The 25,143-nt window shown below is 58.9% G+C and overlaps 1 protein-coding gene across 3 annotated transcripts in view; it reads right to left on the bottom strand.

Moving 5' to 3' along the window:
• Positions 1–3,537: 3,537 nt before the first annotated feature.
• PCDH1 (protocadherin 1) overlaps positions 3,538–25,143 on the bottom strand; it is a 55,355-nt gene continuing 33,749 nt past the window's right edge. For 2 of the 3 annotated variants that reach the window (XM_040077933.2, XM_040077935.1), the window contains exon 5: positions 3,538–4,422. In XM_040077933.2, the coding sequence (XP_039933867.1) occupies positions 4,037–4,422 (386 nt within the window). In that variant the 3' untranslated portion in view covers positions 3,538–4,036. Of the gene's footprint in view, positions 4,423–6,094; positions 6,138–25,143 lie in introns of all 3 variants that reach the window. The other variant, XM_040077936.2, reaches the window with a different exon arrangement.

Raw genomic sequence — 25,143 nt, 5'->3', positions numbered from 1 at the left:
GTTGGGGTGGGAAGAACAGCTAATGTGCCCTGCCTTGGAGCGGACCAGGTGTTTCCAGAGGGTCTGAAAGACCCAAAAAAACCCCAGCCACGCCTGGGAAAGGAGATGGTGAAATGGTTGGAAATGGAGAAAATCTCCAAGGAACAGTGGTGGAGGTACCAGAGCTCTGGAGAGCTTTGATGGGATTTTCCCCCATTCCCACCTCAGCTGGTGGCAGGCGTGGGCAGCCCTGGGGCTGGAGGTGTGTTTGCATTGAAATATTTTGGTTTCAACCATAGAATCAGTCAGAGAATCACGGAGTGGCTTGGCTTGGAAGGGGCCTGAAAGCTCATTCAGCTCCAACCACCTGCCATGGGCAGGGACACCTTCCCCTGGATGATCCAAACCCCATCCAACCTGGCCTCGAAGGACTCTGCTCTGTGGGAAAGTGCTCTGGGGGCTTATCCTCCTTGTCCCTGTGCAGGAACATCCTCGAGCTGGAAAACAGGGAGCCGAGAGCAGGGCAGGAAGGCAGGTAGATCCCAAAGAATTCCCAGCTCTATCCTCCCCTGAGGATGCTCAGGGGGACGCGCGGGAAGAAGCAGCCAGGCCCAGGCAGCCGGGTTTTCACACTTTTATTGTAAAGCTTCAGGAAGGGCTAATTACAATGGACTTGGTCATCTTGACAGCTCAGCAAACGAACGGAACGGGGGAGAACGGAAAGGGGGATCACGACGGTGTCATGCTCACGGCTCCGAACAGAAAGAGTTACAAGGGAATCAATTGTGCTCACAGCGCCCGGGGAGAACCAAGCCCAAGGCCCAGAGGCTTCCCCGCACAGGGAAATGCATCACACATTGAGCAGTACAACCTTAGCAAGAGGCGTCGCCTTAGACATAGGGCACCATCTGAAAAATAGTGGGGGTACTTTACTCTGCCATAGGATTTCTCCTTTAGAAAAGCTACACCTGCATGTACATAAAACTGTACAAAAAACAAGGCATCACAAGCAAGGAAATGAAATCTCGTATAAATAGAACCAACACTGAAGAGCTACAAAGGGGTCGCTTAGATCCTTCCCACGCAGCCCGCCTGCTCCCTGGCTCCCACCTTTGGTTTTCCCCCTGGCTCGTCCTAGTGCAGTGTGAGATACAGTGAACCCTCCTCCTCCCTGTGCTTGTCTAGACTGGAGCCCGTGGGGAGCTGTCCTCCCCCCACGTGCACAGAGGCTTTATCCTTCTGGCTTATAATTGTGCAAATGAGCTTCTTCTTCCCACAGCACCTCTTCCTCGCCCTCCCCCAGGACTGACTCCCCCCGGGACAAATCCCCTCAAACCCCTCTCCCAGGACTGGTGTCCAGCGCCCCCTCTCCTCCCCAGGGACCCACCCCCTGCACCCCTGGCACCCCACTGAGGCCCCACCGTCCCCTCCGGCCTTCCCCACACACCCGCCCAGTGCCCCGAGCCCTCTGCACCCCTGGACACCCAATCCTGGCCCCACCGTGCTCCCCTTCAACCCCCCACCAGCCCTCTGTGCACCCCCACAGGGCTCAGCCACCCCCAAGCCCACCCCCAAACCCACCCCCGGGGACCCCTCCGCACTCCCCCCTCCCCCCGCACCGTGCTCGCACTGAGGACATCGCCAGGTGCTCCAGGACACAACACAGCAATTCCAGCCACAGGAATTCCAGCCTCGGGCTCCCGCCGGAGACCCCAGCACTAAGTAGGGAGCCCACCCGCCGGGATAAGGTGGTCTTGGACAAGCCCCCCTCGCACGTGGCTCTCCCGGGGGTCCCCGAGAGGGGCACCGGACACTGCCGCCGCTGAGCCCCGGGGAGGCGTGAGCAGCCGAGTTGGCAGTGGAGTCAAAGATCGTGGCCAGCACGGCCAAATTGCACATTCTGCCCAGTTTGGCCCTGAAACTACAGAGCTACAATAAAAACAGGTCAGGAGCGGCACCCGCTCAGCCGGCCAGACCGGGGGAACGCGGCCCCGCAGGGCAGAGCAGGAATCCCGGCCGGGCCGGCATCCACCGGCAGCGTCCCGCCCGCCCGCAGGGACGCCCGGCCGGGCGGGAGCAGCAGCGGGAGGCCGGGAGGAGGGTCCTGCCTCCTCCGGGTGGCACCGCCAGCTGCCGGGGCCGCGGGCCGTGCGGGGCGGCGGCGGTGCCACCCGGGAAAGGCAGGGCCGGGGCACGAGGGACGCCAGGGACACGGGGCAGCGGGTGCGAGCAGGTGCCTCCTGCCGCCCTTCCTTTGTCGCCCGGGCTCGGCCGGCACCGCGTCCCCTCGGCGGCCGCGTCCCGCCACCGCCCCGTCGGAGGGAGAGGAGCTGCTCAGAGCGGGGCGCCGCACGGGGAGGAGGCCGGGCAGGGGTCCCGACAGGCACTACAGCTATGGCCGGGCCCCGCGGGGTCCCTGTGCCCCCGGAGCCCCGCACAGCCCCGCGCCAGCCCCGCGGGGACGGGCCGTGCGCGCCCCGAGGATGCGCCGGCACAGGAGAGCCGTCCTGCCGGCCTCGCTCCCTCGGGAAGATGCCGGAGCTGGAGACGGGAAGCACGAGGCTGCAGCACGGCCCGGGGGGCGAGGGCCGGGAAGGGACCCAGGAATGCGGCCCGGAGCCCTGGCGCCAGGGATGCGCCCCAAAGCCGGGAGCGCGCCCCGGCTGCCGAGGGAGCGGGGACAGAGCCAGGGGTCCCCGCTGGGGAGCCCCGGGAGGGGCGGGGGCTCCTCTCCCCCCCTGCCGGGGCAGCGGGGACCTGCCGGGGAGACCGGCGGACCTTTGACAATGGAAGAGAAAGCTGGACCCCGTGAGAGTGGCCCTGCGGCCTAAGGGCAGCGGGAGTCCAGCGGGCAGGGGCTCGGCGGCCCCCGGTGTGACCCTGAGACAAAGCTCCTCCTCACAAAGGCAATGGTGGCTTTACAGGCGGATGGGACGGAGGTGGAGGGCACGGCGCGGCCCGGCCTCGCGGGCATCCCCTGCCCCGGAGGAGGCCCGAGGCGATGGGCCGGGAGCCGGAGCCGCTGGCGACCTCCCTGCCAGCAGAGGCGGACTGAGGGCTGCTCCGGACCCAGCCGGTCCCTTCCTGGGGACATCCCCTCCCCGGACCCAGCCGGTCCCTTGACTGAGGGCCTCCCCACGCCTCCTCCACCCGCCAGGCGCGGGGCCACCACCGGGGACCCCCCCGCACCCCCGGAGCAGCCCCCACCTATGGCACCGGGCAGTCCCTAGGGACCCTGCAGCTTGTGGGCACAGTGACAACGTTCAGAAAGAGATCCGGGCTGAAAAATAGCAAAGTCCAGCCGGGATGCCGCCCCTCTCCTCCAGCTCCCCAGCTGCTGTTTCAGGGACTGATCACATCTCTATTTACAATATAGAACATGAGTGCGGGCCGGACGCTGCGCTCCCAGGGGCTCTTCCACGCAGGAAACCATTCAAAGCTGGAAAACTTGCTCCCTGTGGTTTGTTATTTTTATCTCTCTCTCTTTTTTTTTTTTTTTTTTTTTTTGTTTTCCTTTGTTTTTCCTTTTTTTTTGTATTTTTTTTTTTTCCATTTTGTTTTGTTTTCTCTTTAAACGTCTTTTTTTTTTTTTGTTTTGTTTTGTTTCAAGGACAATAAAAAGTTGCGATCAGGCAGGACTTGAATGTCATTCCTATAAGATTCGTATTTACAGGAGTCTACAGCAAAGAGACAGGCAGCTGGCTCCCCGTGCTCGGGGACTCTCCTCATCCTATGCCCCAGGAACTCCACCAGCTCTGCGTGGACCTTTGGTACGTAAGCCCTTCTCTCCCTTCTCCGTGCCCTCCGCACCAGGAGCCTGCCCAGCCCTCCCCGGCAGCAGTTCGGGATGCTCGGCAATCGGGGTTGGGACGCTTTTCATCCTCCCCACCCTCCCCAGCCCCGGGCAACACGGGGTTAAAAAGGCGCTCCTCTCGCCCCTGCCTGGCCCTGCCCTGCTCCCCGCAGAGCGCCCTGCCTGGAGAAGCGGCCGGAGCCATAAAGCATCGAAGTGGAAAATGTTCCTCTGGCCTCTGCTCCCTGCCCCTCACGCCCAGCCTCACAGGTAGATCTCCCTCTTGGTGGTCTGGGCCGAGGGGGTGGTGGCTGGCTGGAAGTCCGAGGTCTGGGTGAGAGGAATTTCCTCCATGGGAGAGTCCTTGCAGGGCTCATGGCTACTATTGGAGAAGGCACTGTACGTGGGGAGCAGGCGGAGGTTGGCCATTTTGGTGCTGCGCTCTTCCGACAGTCTGGGGCTGCCGTTCCCGACTTGCTCTTGGCTCCCTCTGTCTTGGTAAGGCACAAAAGTGGAGAGTTTGAGGGCGTTCTTGGGCCTGCGGCTGGGGGAGGACTGGCCGGGCATCCAGCAGGTGTCGGAGTGGCCGAACTCTGTGCACTCCCGGGTGCAGGTCCCAGTCATGGCTACATCGGGCAGAGGCCGGAGATCTGCGGGGAACAAGGGACAGCGGCGTCACTCCCGGGAACCCCTCCTCGGCATGGGGACGGAGCGCAGGGACCGGCAGCCGGGACTGGACATCTCCGACCTACCCACGCTGGGAGGGACAGCTGGACTCACGGACACCCCGGGAGCTGGACCCACGGACACCCCGGGAGCCACACCCATGGACACCCCAGGAGCTGGACCCACGGACAGCCAGGGAGCAAAGCAGAGCTGGGAGGGAAACCCAAAGCCACAGAGGAACAGGAGGCAGAGCACAGGGCAGAGCTCCCCGAGCCCCTCTGGAGACCAGGATTGCACGGGGAGGCCCCACAGCTTGCGTCTGCACAGCAGGACACACACTGCCACACCAGGCTTGTGATCCCAGAAGGCACCTCCTGGAACCTGCTAAGCTCCAGGAATTCCCACTGGGCACCACCGATGGCTTCACTGAGACAGAGCTGCCCTGGACTCAGGTCTGGATTCAGCCGTGTGTCCTGGGCAGCAACCTCAGGCATCCCTGCCCTGCTCCCACCAGGCATTCCAGGACACATTCCAGCCTCCCCTGGCACCCTCAGCAGGAGCCACAAGCCCAGCAGAAGTCCTGGTCTCCTGTGGAGGCTGAACTCCCCAAGCACATGCAGGCAAAGCCATGCCCACCCCCAGGAGGCTGGAGATGCCAGGGGTGCCCTGTGGAGGTGCCAGGGGTGCCCCGTGCACCAAACCCCTGCCCCTGAGGGAGCCCAGCACCCGAGGGCACCACAGCTCTCTGCTCCTGGCACAGCCGGGACACTGGGCACCAGTTAGACCAGTTCACACCCTGGTGTCCTCACACACCAGCCACCCCTGCCCCAGCTGTCCCTGAGCCTCGGCCAGGTGTCCTTGGCACAGGCAGCACCAGTCACGAGGCTCCTGAGGCCGGAATTTGGCACTTCCAGGCAGAGCTGAGTGTCCCTCCCAGAGCCATCCCAGTCACGAGCCATTCCATGATTTCTGCCCCAACGTGGGACACCACATGGTGTCCTGGACACGGCACTGCCTGCTGCCACCAGCAGATCCAGCCTGGCGCTCAGGCTGGGGTGGAAGCAGCAGCTGCTCACGACCTTGAGGCTGCTCGGACTTCTAGATGTCCCCGTGGTTCCCAAAAATCCTCTCCATGTTCTCCACCACCGTGGAGCTCTCTCCACCGACAGACTGATGGAGGGAGATGCTAAGGAGCTCTGGGGACCTGAGACGTGTGGGGCAGCCCTTTCCTACTGGACACACACTGGTGCACACAATTCCCGCATCCCAAAAGCAGGGCAGGCCCACGGGCAGTGCCTGAGCCCTGGGAAGAAGCAAACCACAGCACCATGGTGGGGTTTCTGCCCTGGCCAAGGCTCCCTCCTGCCACCCATTTGGGACTGCCACGCAGCCGAGTCACCCTGGCACAGCTCTCACACACGGGACGCAGGAGAAGGCTCCAAACAATGCTGGGAATGCTTGACACCGGCATGGATGAAGGGGCAAAGTCAGCAGCCAGCCACGGTGCGAGCACATCTGGCCCTAAAACAGCCCCCAGTGACTGTCCCCAAAGGCAGCCCAGTTTCCCCCGGGGCCTGTGCCCACATTCCATCCCTGGCGCCCACGGAAGCTCCCCCTGGAAGCTGGGATATCCTGTCGGGAGCCACACGGACATACCTGCTGGCAGCCCCCCTTCACAGCCTGCTCCGCTCAGGGGACTCTGATGAGGGGCAGAAAAAGGACGACAGCATCACGTCAGTGCACAGCCTCCACACCCCCTTCAGCCTCTGCCACCCCCTGTCCCCCGCTCCCCGCTGCCTCCTCAGCCTCTCCTGACCCTGCCCCAGCCTCCTGGAGGCCGCCCGGCCGCCGCTGCTGCTCCCTCTCTCCTTGCTCCAGCTCCATCCTGACCCTTCCCGGAGCCCCGTGCCCCTCGCGGGACTCACAGCGGGACGCTCGACGCCCCCGGGGCCGTGACACCAGAGGCTGTGCGGAGGGGCTGGGGCTGTGCACACACACACACGGATACCCACGGATAGACACAGGAATACCCACGGATAGACACAGGGATACCCACGGATAGACACAGGAATACCCACAGATAGACACAGGGATACCCACAGATAGACACAGGAATACCCATGGATACACACAGGGACACCCATGGATAGACACAGGAATACCCACAGATAGACACAGGAATACACACAGATAGACACAGGAATACCCATGGATAGACACAGGGATACCCACGGATAGACACAGAAATACCCACGGATACACACAGGGATACCCATGGATAGACACAGGGATACCCACGGATACACACAGGGATACCATGGATACACACAGGGATACCCACGGATAGACACAGGAATACCCATGGATAGACACAGAAATACCCATGGATAGACACAGGAATACCCACGGATAGACACAGGAATACCCATGGATAGACACAGGGACACCCATGGATAGACACAGGGATACCCATGGATAGACACAGGGATACCCACAGATAGACACAGGAATACCCACGGATAGACACAGGGATACCCATGGATAGACACACGGATACCCATGGATAGACACAGGGATACCCACGGATAGACACAGGGATACCCACAGATACACACAGGGACACCCATAGATACACACAGGAATACACATGGATAGACACAGGGACACCCATGGATAGACACAGGGATACCCACGGATAGACACAGGGATACCCACGGATACACACAGGGATACCCACGGATAGACACAGGAATACCCACGGATAGACACAGGAATACCCACGGATAGACACAGGGATACCCACGGATAGACACAGGGATACCCATGGATAGACACAGGAATACCCATGGATAGACACAGGGATACCCATGGATAGACACAGGGATACCCATGGATACACACAGGGACACCCATGGATAGACACAGGGATACCCACGGATAGACACAGGGATACCCACGGATACACACAGGGATACCCATGGATAGACACAGGGATACCCACGGATAGACACAGGAATACCCACGGATAGACACAGGAATACCCACGGATAGACACAGGGATGCCCATGGATAGACACAGGAATACCCATGGATAGACACAGGAATACCCATGGATACACACAGGGATACGCACATGGATACCCATGGATACACACAGGGACACCCATGGATAGACACAGGGATACCCATGGATACACACAGGGATACCCATGGATACACACAGGGATACCCAGGGATACACACAGGGATACCCACGGATACACACAGGGATACCCATGGATACACACAGGGATACCCATGGATAGACACAGGGATACCCATGGATACACACAGGGATACACACAGGGATACCCATGGATAGACACAGGAATACCCACGGATACACACAGGGATACACACAGGGATACCCACGGATAGACACAGGGATACCCATGGATACACACGGACACACACACAGACACGCACATGGACACGCACACGGATACATCCCAGCAGGATGCTGTGCCCTGCTCGCGGCGCGGGGGACAGCCATGCTCACACCGCGGGGACAAAAAGCAGCAGCACAGAAGCGGCACAGGGGCCCGGCAGTGGATGGGCAGTGGATGGGCAGCGTGAGAGCGCAGCTGGGCAGGGCACGTCCCTGGGCAGGGCACGTCCCCGGGCAGGGCACGTCCCCGGGGCTGGCCGTGCTCTGCTGCACTGCTCTCCTGGGGAATTGCCTCCATTCTCTCTCCCATGTGGGATGCAAAACCAGAGGCACAACAGCTCCATTTCCATTTCTGCTCTGGGCAAGTCCAAGCAGAGGATGGAATCTGAATCCAAGAGGATCCATCAGGTTTTCCTCTCAGGACCACAGGACGCTCCAGTGGCCACGCAATGGCTTGGTCACTTTGAGGTCCAAGAGGAAGGATTGCCTTTCCTGAGCGGTTTTCCTCCTGGCCATCCTTCCCTCTTCCAGAAAGGCCCTGGTGCTCTGTGCTCCCAGGGGGGTGGAAGGGAGCCATCCCCTCTTCCTGGGGCAGAAGGAGCTTTGCTGAGCCCACAGAGGGGACTGGCAGGGTTGAAATAAAATCCACCTCTGCAGGGAACAAAGCCACGGAGATTTCCTCGTGCCAGCAGCAGCTTGGGAATGGCAGGATCAAGCAGGAACGCTGTGTTCAGGGCCTTTTATTCTGCTTTACCCATTGTCTGCTCCTGGCACTGAAGCCTTTTTCCAGCGTTGTCCCCACGCTTGCAGAGCCGCTGAGGAGCGGATTCTGTGCCATGAGCCCGGAACGGGGCAGGGTGGAATTCCTGAATAGCTGGGACTGAGGGAAAACACGACCCCATGGCCTAATTCCCAGCACATGCTGGTGGCTCAGGGACTCCAGTGTGCCACCAGACAAGCACAAATCCCTCTTTGATGGGAGCTTTGCCCATCGATTTCCCCCAGTTTTGTGGGGTGGTGAGGAGGCAGGCCCACACCTCGGGGTGCACAAATGCACTTCTGTGCCTCTGAGGCCCTGGAACGTGACAACATTCCCAGGGGATGAAGAGGATGTTCCCGCCCTCTGGGGTATCAGGGCGTCCTGGACACACACCAAGTAAAGCTTTGTGCAGCTGCCGTGTTTTCCTGAGCTTTGGCCCATCCTGGTTATTCCAGGTCACCGGGCTGTGCTTCCCAGGCAGGGAAGTGGTTGCTTGGGCATGCACAACCCTCACATCCTCCTGGCTCGCCCCTTCCTGCAGCTTTGCCTTTCTCTGGCACCCCCTTGTCAGCTGCCTCGGGGTGCTCTCCTCCTTAGGGACGAACCCGGGGCTGGAAAAGTTGGATCCCTTTGGTTTCTCGAGAGGCACGTTGGGGTTTTGCACCGGGATTTTTACACCCTCAGAGATGCCAGGTTGGCTCCTCAGGGAAGAGGCGCAGATTGGTGCTGCTGCTAACCATTCCTGTCTCCCTCCCTCCCCACCCAGGGCAGGAGCTCATCCCTTTGCAGGGCTCCCCCAAAACCTTCCTGGGAGATTCCAGCAAAGCTCTGGAGCACTTTGGGAACAAGACAAAAGCAGCAGCCTCAGCCAGTGGAGTTTCCATCTCCTGCAGGACACGGACAGGAGCTCCCTCGCCCTCCACAAGCCTGGGAGCTCCAGGCAGAGGCTGAGAGCCAGCCCCGAGCAGGCTTTTTGTGCCGCCTTCGGCCACATCCCCAGCCTGGTGTGGTCCCGCCGTGTCTCCCACTCGTGTCAGTGCAGGGAGAGCAGGGATGGATGGCGCAGCACAGGAGGAGCCTTGGAAGGGAGGGACATGCTGGAGCGGCTCTGGGAAGGGAGGCAGGGGGGCTGTGACAGAGCAGAGCATGGCAGAGGATGCAGAGAAGCCCGGGAAAGGGGAGGAGGGAAGCACAGCATGCCAGGAGGGACTGGAGAGGCTCGGCGGCGTGGGGAAACGGGGAATGGGAGTGTGGGGGGAGCAGCTGGGAGGAAAACCAGATGCTTTCCCAAAGCTGGGATCAGAAAGAGCCTTCTTCCCTCCCTGGAGAGAGCACATCCCAGCCAGCTGCCCCAAAAGCAGAGCCCCAGCGCCCTGACCTGTGCTGGCCCTGGGGACAGAGGCACGGAGCAGGGCCCACGCTGCACCCTGGGGTGCCAGGGATTCCAAAGGTCTGTCCTCAGCCAGGGAAAGGGGCAGTGTTCCCAGGAGAGGCAGCTTGGTCTCCGTGCTCTGGACACCTGGAAATGGCCCTTCTCCCATTCCAAGCCCTCAGGGCTCTGCAGACCCCTCTGGCATGTCCCTGATGGTGGTGGCCTCCCATGACATCACCTCCCAGCAGCACTGTCCCCCCTCCCTGTGCGACAAGGACTCCCTTCCTGCCCCACAGCTCCTGGCAGTCGGCACCATTCGCTATTCCACCACTCCTGGTGCCGTTCTCCTGCGCCATCGCTCCTCCAGGAGCCATTCCCAGGAATCCTGCTCCCCGCTGCCCATGGCAGGGCGGCTGGCAGGCCCCATCCTGCCGTGCCAATGTTCTCCACAGGTGCCACTCTCCCGCAGCGCCACTCCCCACAGGTGTGTCCCCCACAGGTGTGTCCCCCACAGGCGTGTCCCCCACAGGCGTGCCGCCCATGGCGCGCTCCCCAAGGCAAGGTTCTCCCACGGTGCTGCTCCCTCCAGGTGCCATTTCCCGCAGCGCCATTCCTGGGAAGCGCTGCTGCCTCCAGGTACGGGTTCCCCACGGTGCCACGTCCCGCAGGTGCCATGTTCTGTGCCGCTGCCGCCTCCAGGTGCTGCCTCCCCCCGCTGCTGCCTTCCCTGCAGGCAGCGCTGCTGCAGTGGAGCCATTTCCTCCAGGTGCCATGTTTTACAGCGCTGCTCCCTCCAGATACCACTTCCCTGCGGAGCCGCTTCCTCCAGGCACCGGTGCTGCTGCTCCCCTCCCTCCTCAGACATCCTAAGGAGCAGCTGGGATTGTACAGCCCAGTACCCCATGTTCTTACACTGGCTAGCCCCATTGCTATCCCACTGCTATCCCACTGCTATCCCATTGCTATCCTACTGCTCTCCTATTGCTCTCCTCTCCTCTCCTCTCCTCTCCTCTCCTCTCCTCTCCTCTCCTCTCCTCTCCTCTCCTCTCCTCTCCTCTCCTCTCCTCTCCTCTCCTCTCCTCTCCTCTCCTCTCCTCTCCTCTCCTCTCCTCTCCTCTCCTCTCCTCTCCTCTCCTCTCCTCACCTCTCCTCTCTTCGCCTCGCCTCGCCTCACCTAGCCTATCCCATCCCTAGCCTACCCCCGTCCCTAGCCTATCCCATCCCTAGCCTATCCCATCCCTAGCCTATCCTGTTCCTAGCCTATCCCATTCCTAGCCTACCCCATTCCTAGCCTATCCCATTCCTAGCCTATCCCGTTCCTAGCCTATCCCGTTCCTAGCCTACCCCATTCCTAGCCTATCCCGTTCCTAGCCTATCCCATCCCTAGCCTATCCCATCCCTAGCCTACCCCATTCCTAGCCTATCCCATTCCTAGCCTATCCCATTCCTAGCCTATCCCATTCCTAGCCTATCCCATCCCTAGCCTATGCCGTTCCTAGCCTATCCCATCCCTAGCCTATCCCATTCCTAGCCTATCCCATCCCTAGCCTACCCCATTCCTAGCCTATCCCGTTCCTAGCCTACCCCATTCCTAGCCTATCCCATCCCTAGCCTATCCCATCCCTAGCCTATCCCGTTCCTAGCCTATCCCATCCCTAGCCTATCCCATCCCTAGCCTATCCCGTTCCTAGCCTATCCCATTCCTAGCCTATCCCGTTCCTAGCCTATCCCATCCCTAGCCTATCCCATCCCTAGCCTATCCCATTCCTAGCCTATCCCGTTCCTAGCCTATCCCATTCCTAGCCTATCCCGTTCCTAGCCTATCCCATCCCTAGCCTATCCCATCCCTAGCCTATCCCATTCCTAGCCTATCCCGTTCCTAGCCTATCCCATTCCTAGCCTATCCCGTTCCTAGCCTATCCCATCCCTAGCCTAGCCTAGCCCAGCTCAGCAGGAGCTCCCTGCAGGGAACAGGAGCTCCGTGGCTCGTTCCCAACACGTTTTCCCTTGCCAGGGCTGCTGGGGAGGGGAGCTGTGCTGCAGGTGGCTCTGGAGCCAGGGTCCCTTCACAAGGCTCAGAGACAGGGAGCCCCTTCATGGTCCCCAAATGGGGGGGCACAGGCAGTGCATTACCCCAGCAGGGAATCAGGGAATATTCTGAGCTGAAGGGACCCACTGGGATCATCCAGGCCAGCTCCTGGCCCTGCACAGACCCCCCAACGATCCCCCCTGTGCATCCCTGGAGCGCTGTCCAAACGCTCCTGGAGCTCTGGCAGCCTCGGGGCCGTGCCCATTCCCTGGGGAGCCTGGGCAGTGCCAGCACCCTCTGGGGCAGAACCTTTCCCTGCTCTCCATCCCAAAGCTCCCCTGCAGCCGTTCCCCCCTTCCCTGAGCTCTGCCCTCAGCTCCTCTGCTGCAGCTGAAGCAGCCCAGTGCCCTCAGCCGCTCCTGGGGTGGCTCCTCCAGACCCTTCCCCAGCCCCGGCTCCCTCCTTTGGGCACTCTGGAGCAGCTTTGCATCTCTCTGCTCTTGTGGCAGCCAAAGTGCCCCAGCACTGGAGGTGAGGCTGCCCCAGCCCAGAGCAGAGCGGGACAATCCCTCCCTGGCTGATCCCACAGGATCCCTTTGGATGCAGGATCCCTCCCAAAGCTCCTCACCCATTTCTGGCCCATATTCCCAGAGCTCCCCAATATCCCTGCGGGAGCTGCTGAGCCCTGCCCGTCCCCACGGCGCTGTCCAGGGATGGATGGGCTCGGGGAGCTCGGGAGCTGGGAGCGGGCACGGAGCTCCCTGCAGCCCACGTCAGCCCCAGCTTTTCCCAGCCCTCACCCCTCCCCGTGCTTGCAGACGTTTGCAGGACCATTCCTAGCACTACAACACCCAGCCAGACGGCCGCGGGACCAATTCTAGCACTGCAACACCCAGACAGATGGCTTCCCAAACTTCCCACCCTCGCTCCAGATGGCTCCCGGTATCGGAGCCCGACCCGGCGCTGCCCACCGAGGAGGCGACCGCGGCTCCGAGCCACACCTCCAGCTCCCGGGGCAAGAACGAGCAACACCCTCTCTCCCGACACATCCCCGGGCTCCGCAGACGGGAGTCAGGAGATGGAGCACACCCCCGGCATCTCCCCCGCCCCTCCAGCCCGGTGCTGGACGGCAGCAGCTCCGAGCGGCACAGACAGCTCGCCCTGAAGTGAAGGGGCTGCCAGCCCCCGGCCCTGCAGGGTATCCCCACATCCCAGAGCTGCAAACGGCTCCCCAGCTCCTGCCGGGGGACCCAGCACGGCCCCACCAATGGATGTGGACACAGGCACGCACCAGGCTCGGCATCGCCGGCACCGCGGGGGCTGGAGTGCTGCGCCTGGCTCCCAGGGGATCTGTTCTTCCCTTGCCCAGCTCCCAGGGGATGTGTTTTCCCTTTCCTCATCTCCCAGGGGATGTGTTTTCCCTTTTTCCATCTCCCAGGGGATGTGTTTTCCATTTTCCTGTCTCCCAAGGGGATGTGTTTTCCCATTTCCCGGCTCCCAGGGGATGTGTTTTCCCTTTCCTTATCTCCCAGGGGATGTGTTTTCCATTTTCCCAGCTCCCAGGGGATGTGTTTTCCCTTTTCCCATCTCCCAGGGGATGTGTTTTCCCTTTTCCCATCTCCCCGGGAATGTGTTTTCCCTTTCCTCATCTCCCAGGGGATGTGTTTTCCCTTTTCCCATCTCCCAGGGGATGTGTTTTCCCTTTCCTCATCTCCCAGGGGATGTGTTTTCCCTTTTCCCATCTCCCAGGGGATGTGTTTTCCCTTTCCTCATCTCCCAGGGGATGTGTTTTCCCTTTCCTCATCTCCCAGGGGATGTGTTTTCCCTTTCCTCATCTCCCAGGGGATGTGTTTTCCCTTTTCCCATCTCCCCGGGAATGTGTTTTCCCTTTCCTCATCTCCCAGGGGATGTGTTTTCCCTTTCCTCATCTCCCAGGGGATGTGTTTTCCCTTTCCTCATCTCCCAGGGGATGTGTTTTCCCTTTCCTCATCTCCCAGGGGATGTGTTTTCCCTTTCCTCATCTCCCAGGGGATGTGTTTTCCCTTTCCTCATCTCCCAGGGGATGTGTTTTCCCTTTCCTCATCTCCCAGGGGATGTGTTTTCCCTTTCCTCCTCTCCCAGGGGATATGTTTTCCCTTTTCCCAGCTCCCAGGGGATGTGTTTTCCCTTTTCCCAGCTCCCAGGGGATGTGTTTTCCCTTTTCCCAGCTCCCAGGGGATGTGTTTTCCATTCTCCTGTCTCCCATGGGATCTGTTTTTCCCGTGTGTGCTGGAGGAGCCACCTCCCTGCTGCGGTCACACCACGGGCACTGTGTGACAGCGGCCACATCGCCACAGCAACGGCAGGCAGAGCACCCAGATGGATGTTCCCGGACACTGAGTGTGTCCCTGCAGGGCTCAGCAACACAGCGAGGGCTCCCAAAATCCCCATCACCCCACAGCTTCCCTGTGATAGCCAGTGAAACAAGTTCCATCCCCCTGGAACAGATTCTGTGCTCGTAGTGCCACCCCCGTGATCCCCCACCCTGGCACAGAGGGGCTTCAACCTCCACTGGACTGTGAGAAGCAGAATTATTACATGAAACTGCTGAATAATTATGTTAAGAAGCACCTTAATAGGATTACAGGGTTCAAAGGTTAGGAAATGCCAAAGTTAGGATTGTCTGGGCAGCCCTGATTCTCCTCCTGAGAGAGCTTTGTGATGCAGACCAGATCACACTCTGGTGGGAAATATTTCCCCTGGGGGTCCTTTGTGGCTTCCAGGGAGAGGCAGAACCACCTGGGAGATGGAGCAGGGATGAAGCTGCCCTGCCAGTGAGACTCTGCCCCAGAGGCTGCAGAAACTGGGGAAGGCACAAGGAAAGGGTCAAGAGATCACAGGAAATTCCTCCTCTAAAAAGGGGCTGGAGGATGGGGGGTGTTGCTCTCCTAATGAGAAAAAACCAGCCATTTTCTCTCCTCCTTTCAGAAATAAAATATCTGGGCACATTTCACTGGCACTTCTCAAAATATTTGGTACCTGGCACATGCCCTCTATGAAAAATCAGGTCCTTGCAGCTAAAACTCACAGCAGCCAAAAGCAAAGGCAAGGAATGAGCATTGCTGGGCAATCCTCCTCACTCACATTGCATAAAACCCTTTCCAGCTCCAGAATTAAATCCTGGATCCATTAACATCCCAACATTATCCTCTGGCCGTCCTACAGACCAGAGACATTCCACAAATATCCACCACAAAGGTTGGGGAGTCCAAATCAATCCACGGAATCACCAAACCCTCTTCCCAGCATTGCTCCTGCAGCATCCAGGTGAGCAACAACGCCTGAGGTTCCTTTAGGAGTGCAGAGAGATCCTAAAACCATGGAATTTCGGGCAGTGGAGCTGCCCTCCACATTTCCCTGCCCCAGGAGCTGGGACAGGTGGAGCACGGAGCTCTCCCGGCTCCGGCTGGCTCTAATGATGGTTATGTAAATCCCACGGGAGCACGGCACCACCTGCCATCCCCGGGGGCTGCCAGCTCATGCATGCCTTGGATGCGCATTCCTGCTGCCCAAATTCCTCCAGGATTGCTCCTGCAGCTCTGCATTCTGCATTCCCACCTCGGCTCTGCTGACGGATGCACGGGGGATTCTGCCCCTGGGGGTCTATGGGGATGGCCTGGCCCCCGCTCCAGGCAGGGGCTCCCCGGGGACATGGGAAAAGTTCCTTGGGGATACAGGAATGGCTCTCCCAAAGTTCCTTGGGGACACAGGAATGGCCACCCCAGAGCTCCCTGGGGACACAGGAACGGCCACCCCAGAGCTCCCTGGGGACACAGGAATGACTGTCCCAGAGCTGGGAATGGCCATCCCAGAGCTCCCTGGGGACACGGGAAAGCCCACCCCAGAGCTCCCTGGGGACATGGGAATGCCCACCCCAGAGCTCCCTGGGGACACGGGAATGCCCACCCCAGAGCTCCCTGGGGACACGGGAATGCCCACCCCAGAGCTCCCTGGGGACATGGGAATGCCAACCCCAGAGCTCCCTGGGGACATGGGAATGCCCACCCCAGAGCTCCCTGGCACACTCCGGGTACCCGGTGCTGCCAGCCAGTGTGAGCACACGGGGCCAGGCCACCAGGAGCAGTGTCACCAGTGCTACTCTGACCGCCACTGAGCTGGTGACACAGTGCCCACAGCCCAGGTGCCCTTCCAGCCCTCTGGAGCACTTCACTCTCAGCTGGAGCGGGCTGAGGGACAGGTGGTGGCCCTGGTGGCACCACGTCCTGGGGAGGTGCCAGTCGGTATTTTCACGGGTTGGTGACACAGAGTCACCTCTCACCCCATGTCCCCATGTCCCCAAGTCCCCAGCTCTCAGAGCATCACTGGCTGTGGTTCCAGAGGGGCTGGAGACCAGAGCCATGGCAGGATTTTGCCCTGTGGGGCTGGAGATGATCCCCCCCACCCGGCAGGGGGATGTCAGAGTAGCAAATGCTTCTTCCAGGAGAAACCTGGAATCCCTGAGCTCTGCCTTGTGCCTGAGCCTGGGAAAGGCCAGGTCTGCTCCTCGCTGACCTGTCCCTCTGCCCCGGGCTGGGGGGAGCACAGAGGATCCCCCCCAGCCCCATCCCACCCAAACCATGGCATTGCACCGTGGCATCCCTGGGGCTGGCCCGGGCACCCTCCTCCTGCTGCGCCCCAGCGCTCACCCAGCACCTGCAAGGGTTAATCTGTCTCTCCAGAGCTTCTCAAAGCTAATTAGGAAGAGCCTGGGCAAGTGTGGTGGCAGACACCACTGCACTTATCTCCCCACTTCCGGGGCTCTGCCCTTATCATTTAATTAAAGCTGCAGCCCTGCTTCCCTGGCTGGCAGCAGCTCATCACGGAGGGCACTGGAGCTTGAGGCAGCCTCTGCCAGCTCGCCGGGAAGAGCAGGAGAAGGGAGGGAACAGGCCCCAGGAAGGACAGTCAAAGGGAGAAGATGAAGGAAGAGTCCCTCTGTGCTGGCTGGGGACTGGGAAGGCAGCGAGGGACCCCGGTGTGCCACCCCTGTGCCGTGCGTGGGGGGACGTGGGCACAGCCCTGCTCCCGGGGGACCTGGGCAATGTCACAGCCTGGAATGAGCCAAGGAAATGCCTTGGTGGGAGGCACTTCAGGCTGGCTCCTGAACCCCCAAAGCAGCTCTCTCACAGAATCCCAGGATTGCTGAAGCTGGAAAAGGCCTCCAGGATCATCGAGTCCCAGCTGTGCCCCATCCCCACCCTGTCCCCAGAGCACTGAGTGCCACCTCCAGCACTCCCTTGGACACCTCCAGGGATGGGCACTGCAAACCTCCCTGGGCAGTTCCAGTCCCTGAGCTCCCTTTCCATGGGGAAATTCCTGCTGCTGTCCACCCTGAGCCTCCCCTGGCCCCGGCTGAGGCCGTTCCCTCTGCTCCTGCCCCTGTTCCCTGGGAGCAGAGCCTGACCCCCCTGGCTGTCCCCTCCTGTCAGGGACTTGTGCAGAGACACAAGGTTCCCCTGAGCTCCTTTTCTCCAGGCTCAGCCCTTCCCCAGCTCCCTCAGCCTCTCCTGGGGCTCCATTCCCTTTCCCAGCTCCCTCAGCCTCTCCTGGGGCTCCATTCCCCTTCCCAGCTCCCTCAGCCTCTCCTGGGGCTCCATTCCCTTTCCCAGCTCCCTCAGCCTCTCCTGGGGCTCCATTCCCTTTCCCAGCTCCGTTCCCTGCCCTGGACACGCTCCAGCCCCTCCAGGGCTCTCTGGCCAGCAGGACCCAGAACTGGGCACAGCCCTGGAGGTCCCCCAGCAGTGCCAGCACAGGGGACAGGCCCTGCCCTGCTCCTGCTGTCACACTGCTTCTGATCCAGCCCAGGTGCCCACGGCCTCCTTGCCCCCCTGGGCACCCCTGGGCTCCCAGACTGGCATCCTCAGGTGCACCCTGACCCAGGGTCCCAGGGCAGAGTCAGCCGTGCTCAACCCTCCCAGAGGAAAAAGACAATCCCTGCCGTGCTGTACCCAGCATTCCAAAGAAAACCGGGGATCACAGAGCACCAGGAAATGTCCAGGAGGGAGGAGACCAAGCAAGTGGATGGATGTAAATCAAGGAACAGGATGGATGTCCACAGAGCGATGGCAGCAAACCCTTGGAGAACAGGAGATCACAGGATCATGGAATCACGGAATAGTTTGGGATGGAAGGAACCTCAAAGCTCATCTTGTTCCCTGCCATGGGCAAGGACACCTTCCACTCTCCCAGGCTGCTCCAAGACCCGTCCAGCATGGCCTTGGACACTTCCAGGGATCCAGGGCCAGCCACAGCTTCTCTGGGCAACCTCAGGGCTTCACCACCCTTCACAGGGCAAGATTTTTTCCTGATATCCAATCCAAACCTTCTCTCTGGAGAGAAGAATGGAATCCACTCCCCCGATGGATAAACTCTGGGAATGCTGCTGTCTGAAGGCCACACACGGCAGTGTGGGCGTGGCCCCCCAGGGATGTGTTCTGCCCCACATTCAGTGCACATTTTGGGACAAGCAGCCCCCAGCCGCTGCTGGCAGCTCCCGTGCCAAATTCCACGCCTCCCTCCCAAAGCCTGGTTAAGCTAATGGGTCTTGAAAGGAAATTTTCATAATCACTTTGTTAGCAAGGCTGAGGCAGCACGGCTTGTTCTCCAAAACCAGCTGGAACAGCTCCGCTAAAATTTAGAAAAAAAAACAGAGAAAGAAATCAACCTGAGGGAAACCCAGCATGGAAAATTGAAGCCGTGGTGCTGGAAAGCAGCTGAGGCGATAAGCGATCGGAAAGGAGCCGCACAGTACAAAATGTCAGAGCCCGAGGCTGCGCAGGGCCGGGAATGATCCTCACTGCCGGCTCCCAGAGCTGCTCCCAAGGCACAGCCCGGCTGGAGCCGTGTGCGTGCGCCTGGCATGCCCCGAGCGCCGGGAACGCAGCGGGAATGCACCGGGAATGGCAGCACCAGCCCGGGGGGCAGCTGGAAAGGGGCTCAGCTGCACAAAAGGAGGTTCAGGGGGCGGCCTGTGGCTCTGCACAACTCTCTGACAGGAGAGGGCGGACACGGGAAATCAGGAGCTGTCCCCAGGGGACAAGGACAGGATGAGCGGCCTCAAGTTGTACCAGGAGAGGTTCAAGTTGGACATCAGGGAAAATTTCTTCCCACAAGGATGGTCAAGCCCTGGCAGAGCTGTCCAGGGCAGTGGTGGACTCACCCTGGAGCCATGGGGATGGCTTTGTCACCCTCGGAGCCATGGGGGTGGCTTTGTCACCCTCGGAGCCATGGGGATGTGGCACCTGGGGACAGGGCTTAGTGGTGGTCCTGGAGGAATGGTTGGACTTGGTGATCTCAGAGGCTTTTTCCAACCTTAACTCCATGATTCTGTGCAAAGGGTGGTCCTCTCCTGCCCGCCCCCTGCTCATGTCCTAATCACACAAGCCAGTATTAATGGGCAATATTTGGATTATTTTTAATTAATTTTCGGCACGGCCAGTTGTCCCACCTCACCTACAGCCACGGGGCGCACTCCAAGGAGCACCAGTTCATGTGCACAGGGATTTGGGAACACCGGCCTGGCTTTGTGAATCCTCTCCAGCGTTTGCTCCTTGGTGGCTGCCTCTCATTGTTCCCGGGTATTAAAGCTCTTGTGTCAAGGAGAAAAGAAGTGGCGTTCGTATGTCTGCCTTTGAACAAAACCATTGTTCAGCTCCATCAACAATTTAATAATCCTTCCCCGGCAGGACAATGGCTGGGGGGAAATCGTTGGAGCAGGGGGCCCGGGAGCCGCAGAGCCAAGTGCTGTTCCCGGCCTTTGAAGTCAGGGAGGTGTTTAGGAGACAAAAGAAATCACAAGTTTATGAAAAGGGCTCATCTCAAGGAGGGGATCTGCAAACAAAGGGAACGAGACCACTCGGAGGGAAGCAGAGCAGGGAGAAGGAAGAGCCCTTGGAAGAGAGTCAAGCCAAACCCCAAGGAAACCGGGAGAGGAAATGACAGTATGGATTTGCATGTGGACGCTTTGTTTCCTCGCCACGGATCTTCCCTGGGCTGCTTCCGAGGAAAGGGAGCACCCTCACATCATTCCAGCTCTTTCACAGCCTGTCCTGAGCCTGCCTGAGCTGTCCTGCAGACACCGAGGGGGAAGAGGCAGATCCCTGTCGGAATTTTGGGTGGCTGTGAGAAGGATCGGGGGACGGGCACTAAACGCAGGGTGAGGCACTCGGGCTGCGCAGGGGGGGAAATGTCTGTCCCCGGTGGAGGCACACACAGCCCCAGGCCCCAACCCCAGCCCCAGGGAACCAAACCCACCTGAAATCCAACACACAGCAGTCCTGGGAGCGCTAGAGCAGGGTTACAGCCGGGGAACCTCGCAGGAAGGATCCCACATCAAACGGGGCCGTTTCCCTGCCGCCTGCTCGGAGATCCAGAGCCCGAACCCCCGGACTGCAGAGCCCCTTTCTCTGCAGTGCAGCCGTGCCACAAAGCAGCTGAAAACGCTCCTTATTGACGCCTCCAACGCCCACAGACTGCCAGGCTGAAAATCTGCAGTGGGAGCGCCACAGGGAGAGGGTTTGTGGCTGGCACGTGGCAGGAGCAGCACCCGTCACATCCTCCTGTGGTGCAGGCAAAATTCACCCCAAGGAATCAACCCCGGTGCTTGAATTGGGCCATTTGTTTTCCTGCTGTGATTCCCCAGCAAGCACTGAAAGGATCTGCCGCCCTAATGGCCAGGGCCGGGGAGAAATCCCCTGCTCCTGGAAAAGCGGGAGGGATCAGCGCCAAGGCTGAAGGAGCAAAGGCGGGATATGGGCAAGTTTAGGAACGGGGCAACCTGCTGATGGCTCATTTGGGGAAAAAAACTTGATCCTGATGAATTTTGCTGTGCCCTGTGTTTGTTTTTAGGATGGCAGCAAGAAGCCCTTGCGGGAAAGCAGGGAAAAGATGGATAATCGCTTCCGATAGGGAATATCAACCTCCAGCTACCCCTGGGTGCTGCAGTTTACAGGCTGCTGGAGGAGAGATGCAATAAAGTTTGCACCACTCGAGGGAGGCCTGCCAGAGGCAGTCCTAAAGGCTGCCATGAATAAAACACACTTTAAAGAGCCAGCGAGGATTACAAAATCCTAAAATCCAGCCGGGACAAGCGGGATACATCATCCCCCCCGCATCAGAGGCAGGTTGGCAAAGGGGATTTGCCCAGAGCACAGCACCGGGGAGCAGCAGGATGATCACGAGAAGATTTGGATTTCACGGTCCAACAGAGATGGATGAAAATTTCCAGACTCGGTCCAAGGGCGTAATTTTTAGCAGTTATTTTTCCAAAGGGAGGAGACCGGCAAGAGCAGATCTGCTCCTGATGCGAGGGAAAATCCGTGCGCGGCACGGAGCAAAGCAGCGCCTGCGCCCAGGTGGAGAGCTCTGAGGGATCCGCGATCCGAGAGGTCCAGGCCAGCAATTGACCCTTTGAAGGAAGCCCTACATCATCATTAAAGAGCTTCGCGTCCCGGGGGACCCGGAGGCAAAACAACCCCAGCGCTGCTGTCCCGGCGCGGCAGAAAACAGGGCTCGGGGAATGACAAATGGAATGCGCGTGGGCGGCAGGGTTTACCTGCAGCCCTGAGCACGGGAAGGGCTCGGGATCTGCTCCTCAGGGAAGCTGATAGGGGAACAATAGCCTGCAAGTGGTATTGTTTGCAGGAGAGGAGAGATATTTGCCTTTCCTCACTGATGTTGCTGCATCTCTGTGGGGGCCCCTTCCTGCGTGGCTAATAAGCAGCAAGGCGCCAGACGTGGAATACAAAAAATCCATCGGCTTCGGTCCGTTTTCTTTCTGGATAGAGTCAGCCTTACTTTTGTCAAGATCCCTGTTGTCGGGGTAATTTCATCTAGAGATCCTCAAGGAGCAGAGATCTCCACATCACTCCAAGTTTAATATCTCGGTTTGAGCTGGCATATATTCCAGCAATAATTTATACGGCTGAAGAAGGGGGGGAAATTACTTCTGTCTAATTGGCATTACACTAATTACCAGCAAAATACATCAGGCAAATATCACATCTCCTCAGTCTCTGTCATTTTGCATTCCCTGCTCCATTTTCTCTTTCCTCGGCAGCGATAAAACAACACAACAGCCGTTCTGACATCCCTGAGCAGGGATCACATTCCGACCCACTCCTCCTTTTCCCACCGGATCCCTGTTCCCTCACAGCCAGGCAGGTCATTCTAACCCCGACACACACTGCTGTTCCCTGGAACCCGTGCACCCCAGCACCCTGCTCTTCCCTCCCCAGCCTCTCCCATGTTCCTTGTCCAGAGGGTTCATCCCTGGAAGAACAGAACACAGACTACAGGAGAGTCACAGGTTTCATCCATGGGCCACCTGAGCTGATTTATTCCCCATTCACAGTATCCCTACCAGTCTATCCCAAATTATTGGGAAAATGATGTTATTTTAGCCTGACAACGCCAGTCTCACGCTGGAGTAAAGGTGCCAAATGTAAATCCAAGCTTGTCCAAGACCTGCCACGAGCAGTCCTCCTCATCCAGCTCATTCTGACGTGAGCTCCCTGCCAGATGAGAGCCCTGGAACAGAGCACTTTGGAGGGATCCTTCCCTGTTCTTGTTCCTCAAATCCAGGAATGAGGTCTGGATGCTTGTTTTTAGGGATACAGCCCTGGAAGGAGCATCCAGGTAGGACTCGGTGTCCATGACACCCTGGGAGGTTTCCATGCTCCCACCCTTGAGGTTCAGCCCTCCTTCTCCATGAGGACTGAGGCTGAAATGCTTCACTGGGATCATCTGGGAACCTTGTTCCCTGTTCAGAGGCACAACCCCCTCTCCATCCCACCAGGGACAACACACACAGACAATGACCCTGTGCGTGTCTCCTGGGAAAACGGAAAACGCAGCCTCCCAGCCACCAACACGTAAACTTCCCCCATTCCCGCTTCTTGGAAGCTTCTTGTCCTGCTCAGAGATGCTGGAAAGGGAGCCCGGCTCTGGCCACCCTGGCCAGGGAACAAGGACTGAGCCCCACGTGGCTGCTGCTGTGTCCCTGAGCAAAGCGTGGCCGCCTCAGCTCCGGGGAAATGAGCCCTGGATGCTGGCAGGGAACTGAGCTCTCGGAAAGGAGAGGGGCTGCCACGGTTTGATAACCTCTGAGGCACAGCAGCCTATCCCTGGGATGGCTCTCCACATCCATGACTAATGGGAGATTTATGGAGTGTCCTCTCCGCCGGGGAAGCGGAGCGCCGGCGTTCCAGCCACTTAGCGGAGGGGACTTCAAATCAGGATGGATGAGAGCCCGTGGGAAGGAGACGGGAAGAGAGATTCTTTAACGGTGAGAGCACAAAGGATCAAATCCCGGGGAAGAGCCAGCAACTGAGACTGACACCTGACCTGTCTCAACAGCAGAGCTGCCATTGATTTCACCGGGGAGAGGGATGAATCCCTGATCCTTTATCTCCTGCCGGTGAGAGGGATTTTCCGTGTGAGGGATCCACACCTGACCGATCCTTCAAACTCAGCCACCTGCTATTTTTATGAGAAAGAAACGGTGGTGTGGAGTCCACGGGAAGCTGAAATGGGAGACTTTGTAAGCTCCTCTGGCATTAAGTCTAAATCCCACACTAATGCAGGTCCCTTGCACGGGCAGAGGCAGGCAGGTTTATGGAGACATTCCGGAGCATTGGGAGGCAGATAAAGGGGGAATAACTGCGGTAGATCACACGGGAGCTGGAAATGGCACGTCAAATTACTTCAAAAGGAGCTTTCTAAGGAAGCAGGTCTTTGAAAACAACAAATAGTCTGGGGCTGCTGAGGGATCCTGCCTGTCTGTTGCTTTTACACTCGGTGGCTTTTTCTGGTTTAGACGGGTTCTAAAGCTGAATGCCAAGCTCAGAATCCCTGTCTCCCACAGAATTCCAGCTTCCTGCAAGTTCAGCTCTTTGTGGAGCCACGGAGCAGGCAGGGTGGGAAAACTGCTCTGTCTGGAGAGCAAAAATGGCCAAAAAAATGACCCAGCAAAACCTCAGCCTGGTCACTCCCCTGTCCAGTTGACCATGGAGCTGTGCTGGGACAGCAGGATGGCACGGGGACAGGGCTGAGCCAACCAAGAGGGACAGGAGGGACCTTCCTCTCCTGCTCCCAAAACACACAGAGAAATCATCGTTTCCATTCCTGGCTGGCCCCCACGTGTCCAAAGGAACGGCAGCAGGTCCCAGGTTCAAGCGTGTATTTTAAAATGGGCTGGGAAGCACAAAAGAAGAACCTGAAGCAGCTTCACCCGACCCCTCACTCCGAGGAAATGTCCTCCCTGGAGAGGAACGTGGGACAAGCGAAGAAGGGCCCCACCCTTGTTCCCACTGCGGATCTAATTCGGAAAACTCTTCCTGGAACTGGGTTTAACGAACTGAAGCCACGAATAGTTGGAAGCTGATGTAAACTATTTTTGGGAAATCGACTTTCTACCAAAGAAGGGATGTTGAGATTTGGCCCAGAGATAAGAATAGCTGTGCATGACCATTTACATGGGCATTTGCATCGGAATTTGCAACCATTGCCAGGGAAAAGGAAAATGCCAAGTCCTGTGTGGATTGGGTTCTCCGTTTTAATGTCACTGGGGTCATGTTCTGCCAGGTGAGAGCCCTTTCCCAGGCCTGCTGAGGTGGAATGTGATGGAAAATGTTCCTGCCTTGGACTGGAGGAGTTCCATGGCACAGCTGTGCCTCCCTTGTCAGTGAGATGGGAAATTCTCCTTTCCCTGGGACAGCAGAATTTGCCTTCCCTCAACGAGCTCATTTATAATTCCTAACTAAAAGCTTCCATATTCCCATCTGTTTGTAGCTGATTCCCTCAAGGGAAGTCGCAAAGTTTGCCATGGAGCTGCCCGAGCCTAGGAGTGGTTCCAAGGAGCGGGGTGAGTTTGGGGCCAGCAGCTCGCAGCGTGCTCCCAGGCCTGGGGGCTCTGCAGGATTGCCCGGAAAATCCTCACAGTGAGGGCAGGGTCAGCTCACCACGCACAGGGACAGCCCCATCCTGGGGGACGCTTCCAGAGGGAAAGAGGAATAAAGATTAGGAAAAATGATAGAATTTTCTCCACCCAGTAAACTCAGAGCAGGATGAACGTGAAGGA

This window comes from Hirundo rustica, chromosome 14 (assembly GCF_015227805.2).
Source record: "Hirundo rustica isolate bHirRus1 chromosome 14, bHirRus1.pri.v3, whole genome shotgun sequence".
Taxonomy (NCBI): Eukaryota; Metazoa; Chordata; class Aves; order Passeriformes; family Hirundinidae; genus Hirundo; species Hirundo rustica.
The sequence above is the reverse complement of the archived record's forward strand: the minus strand, read 5'-3'. Positions and strand labels throughout refer to the sequence as shown.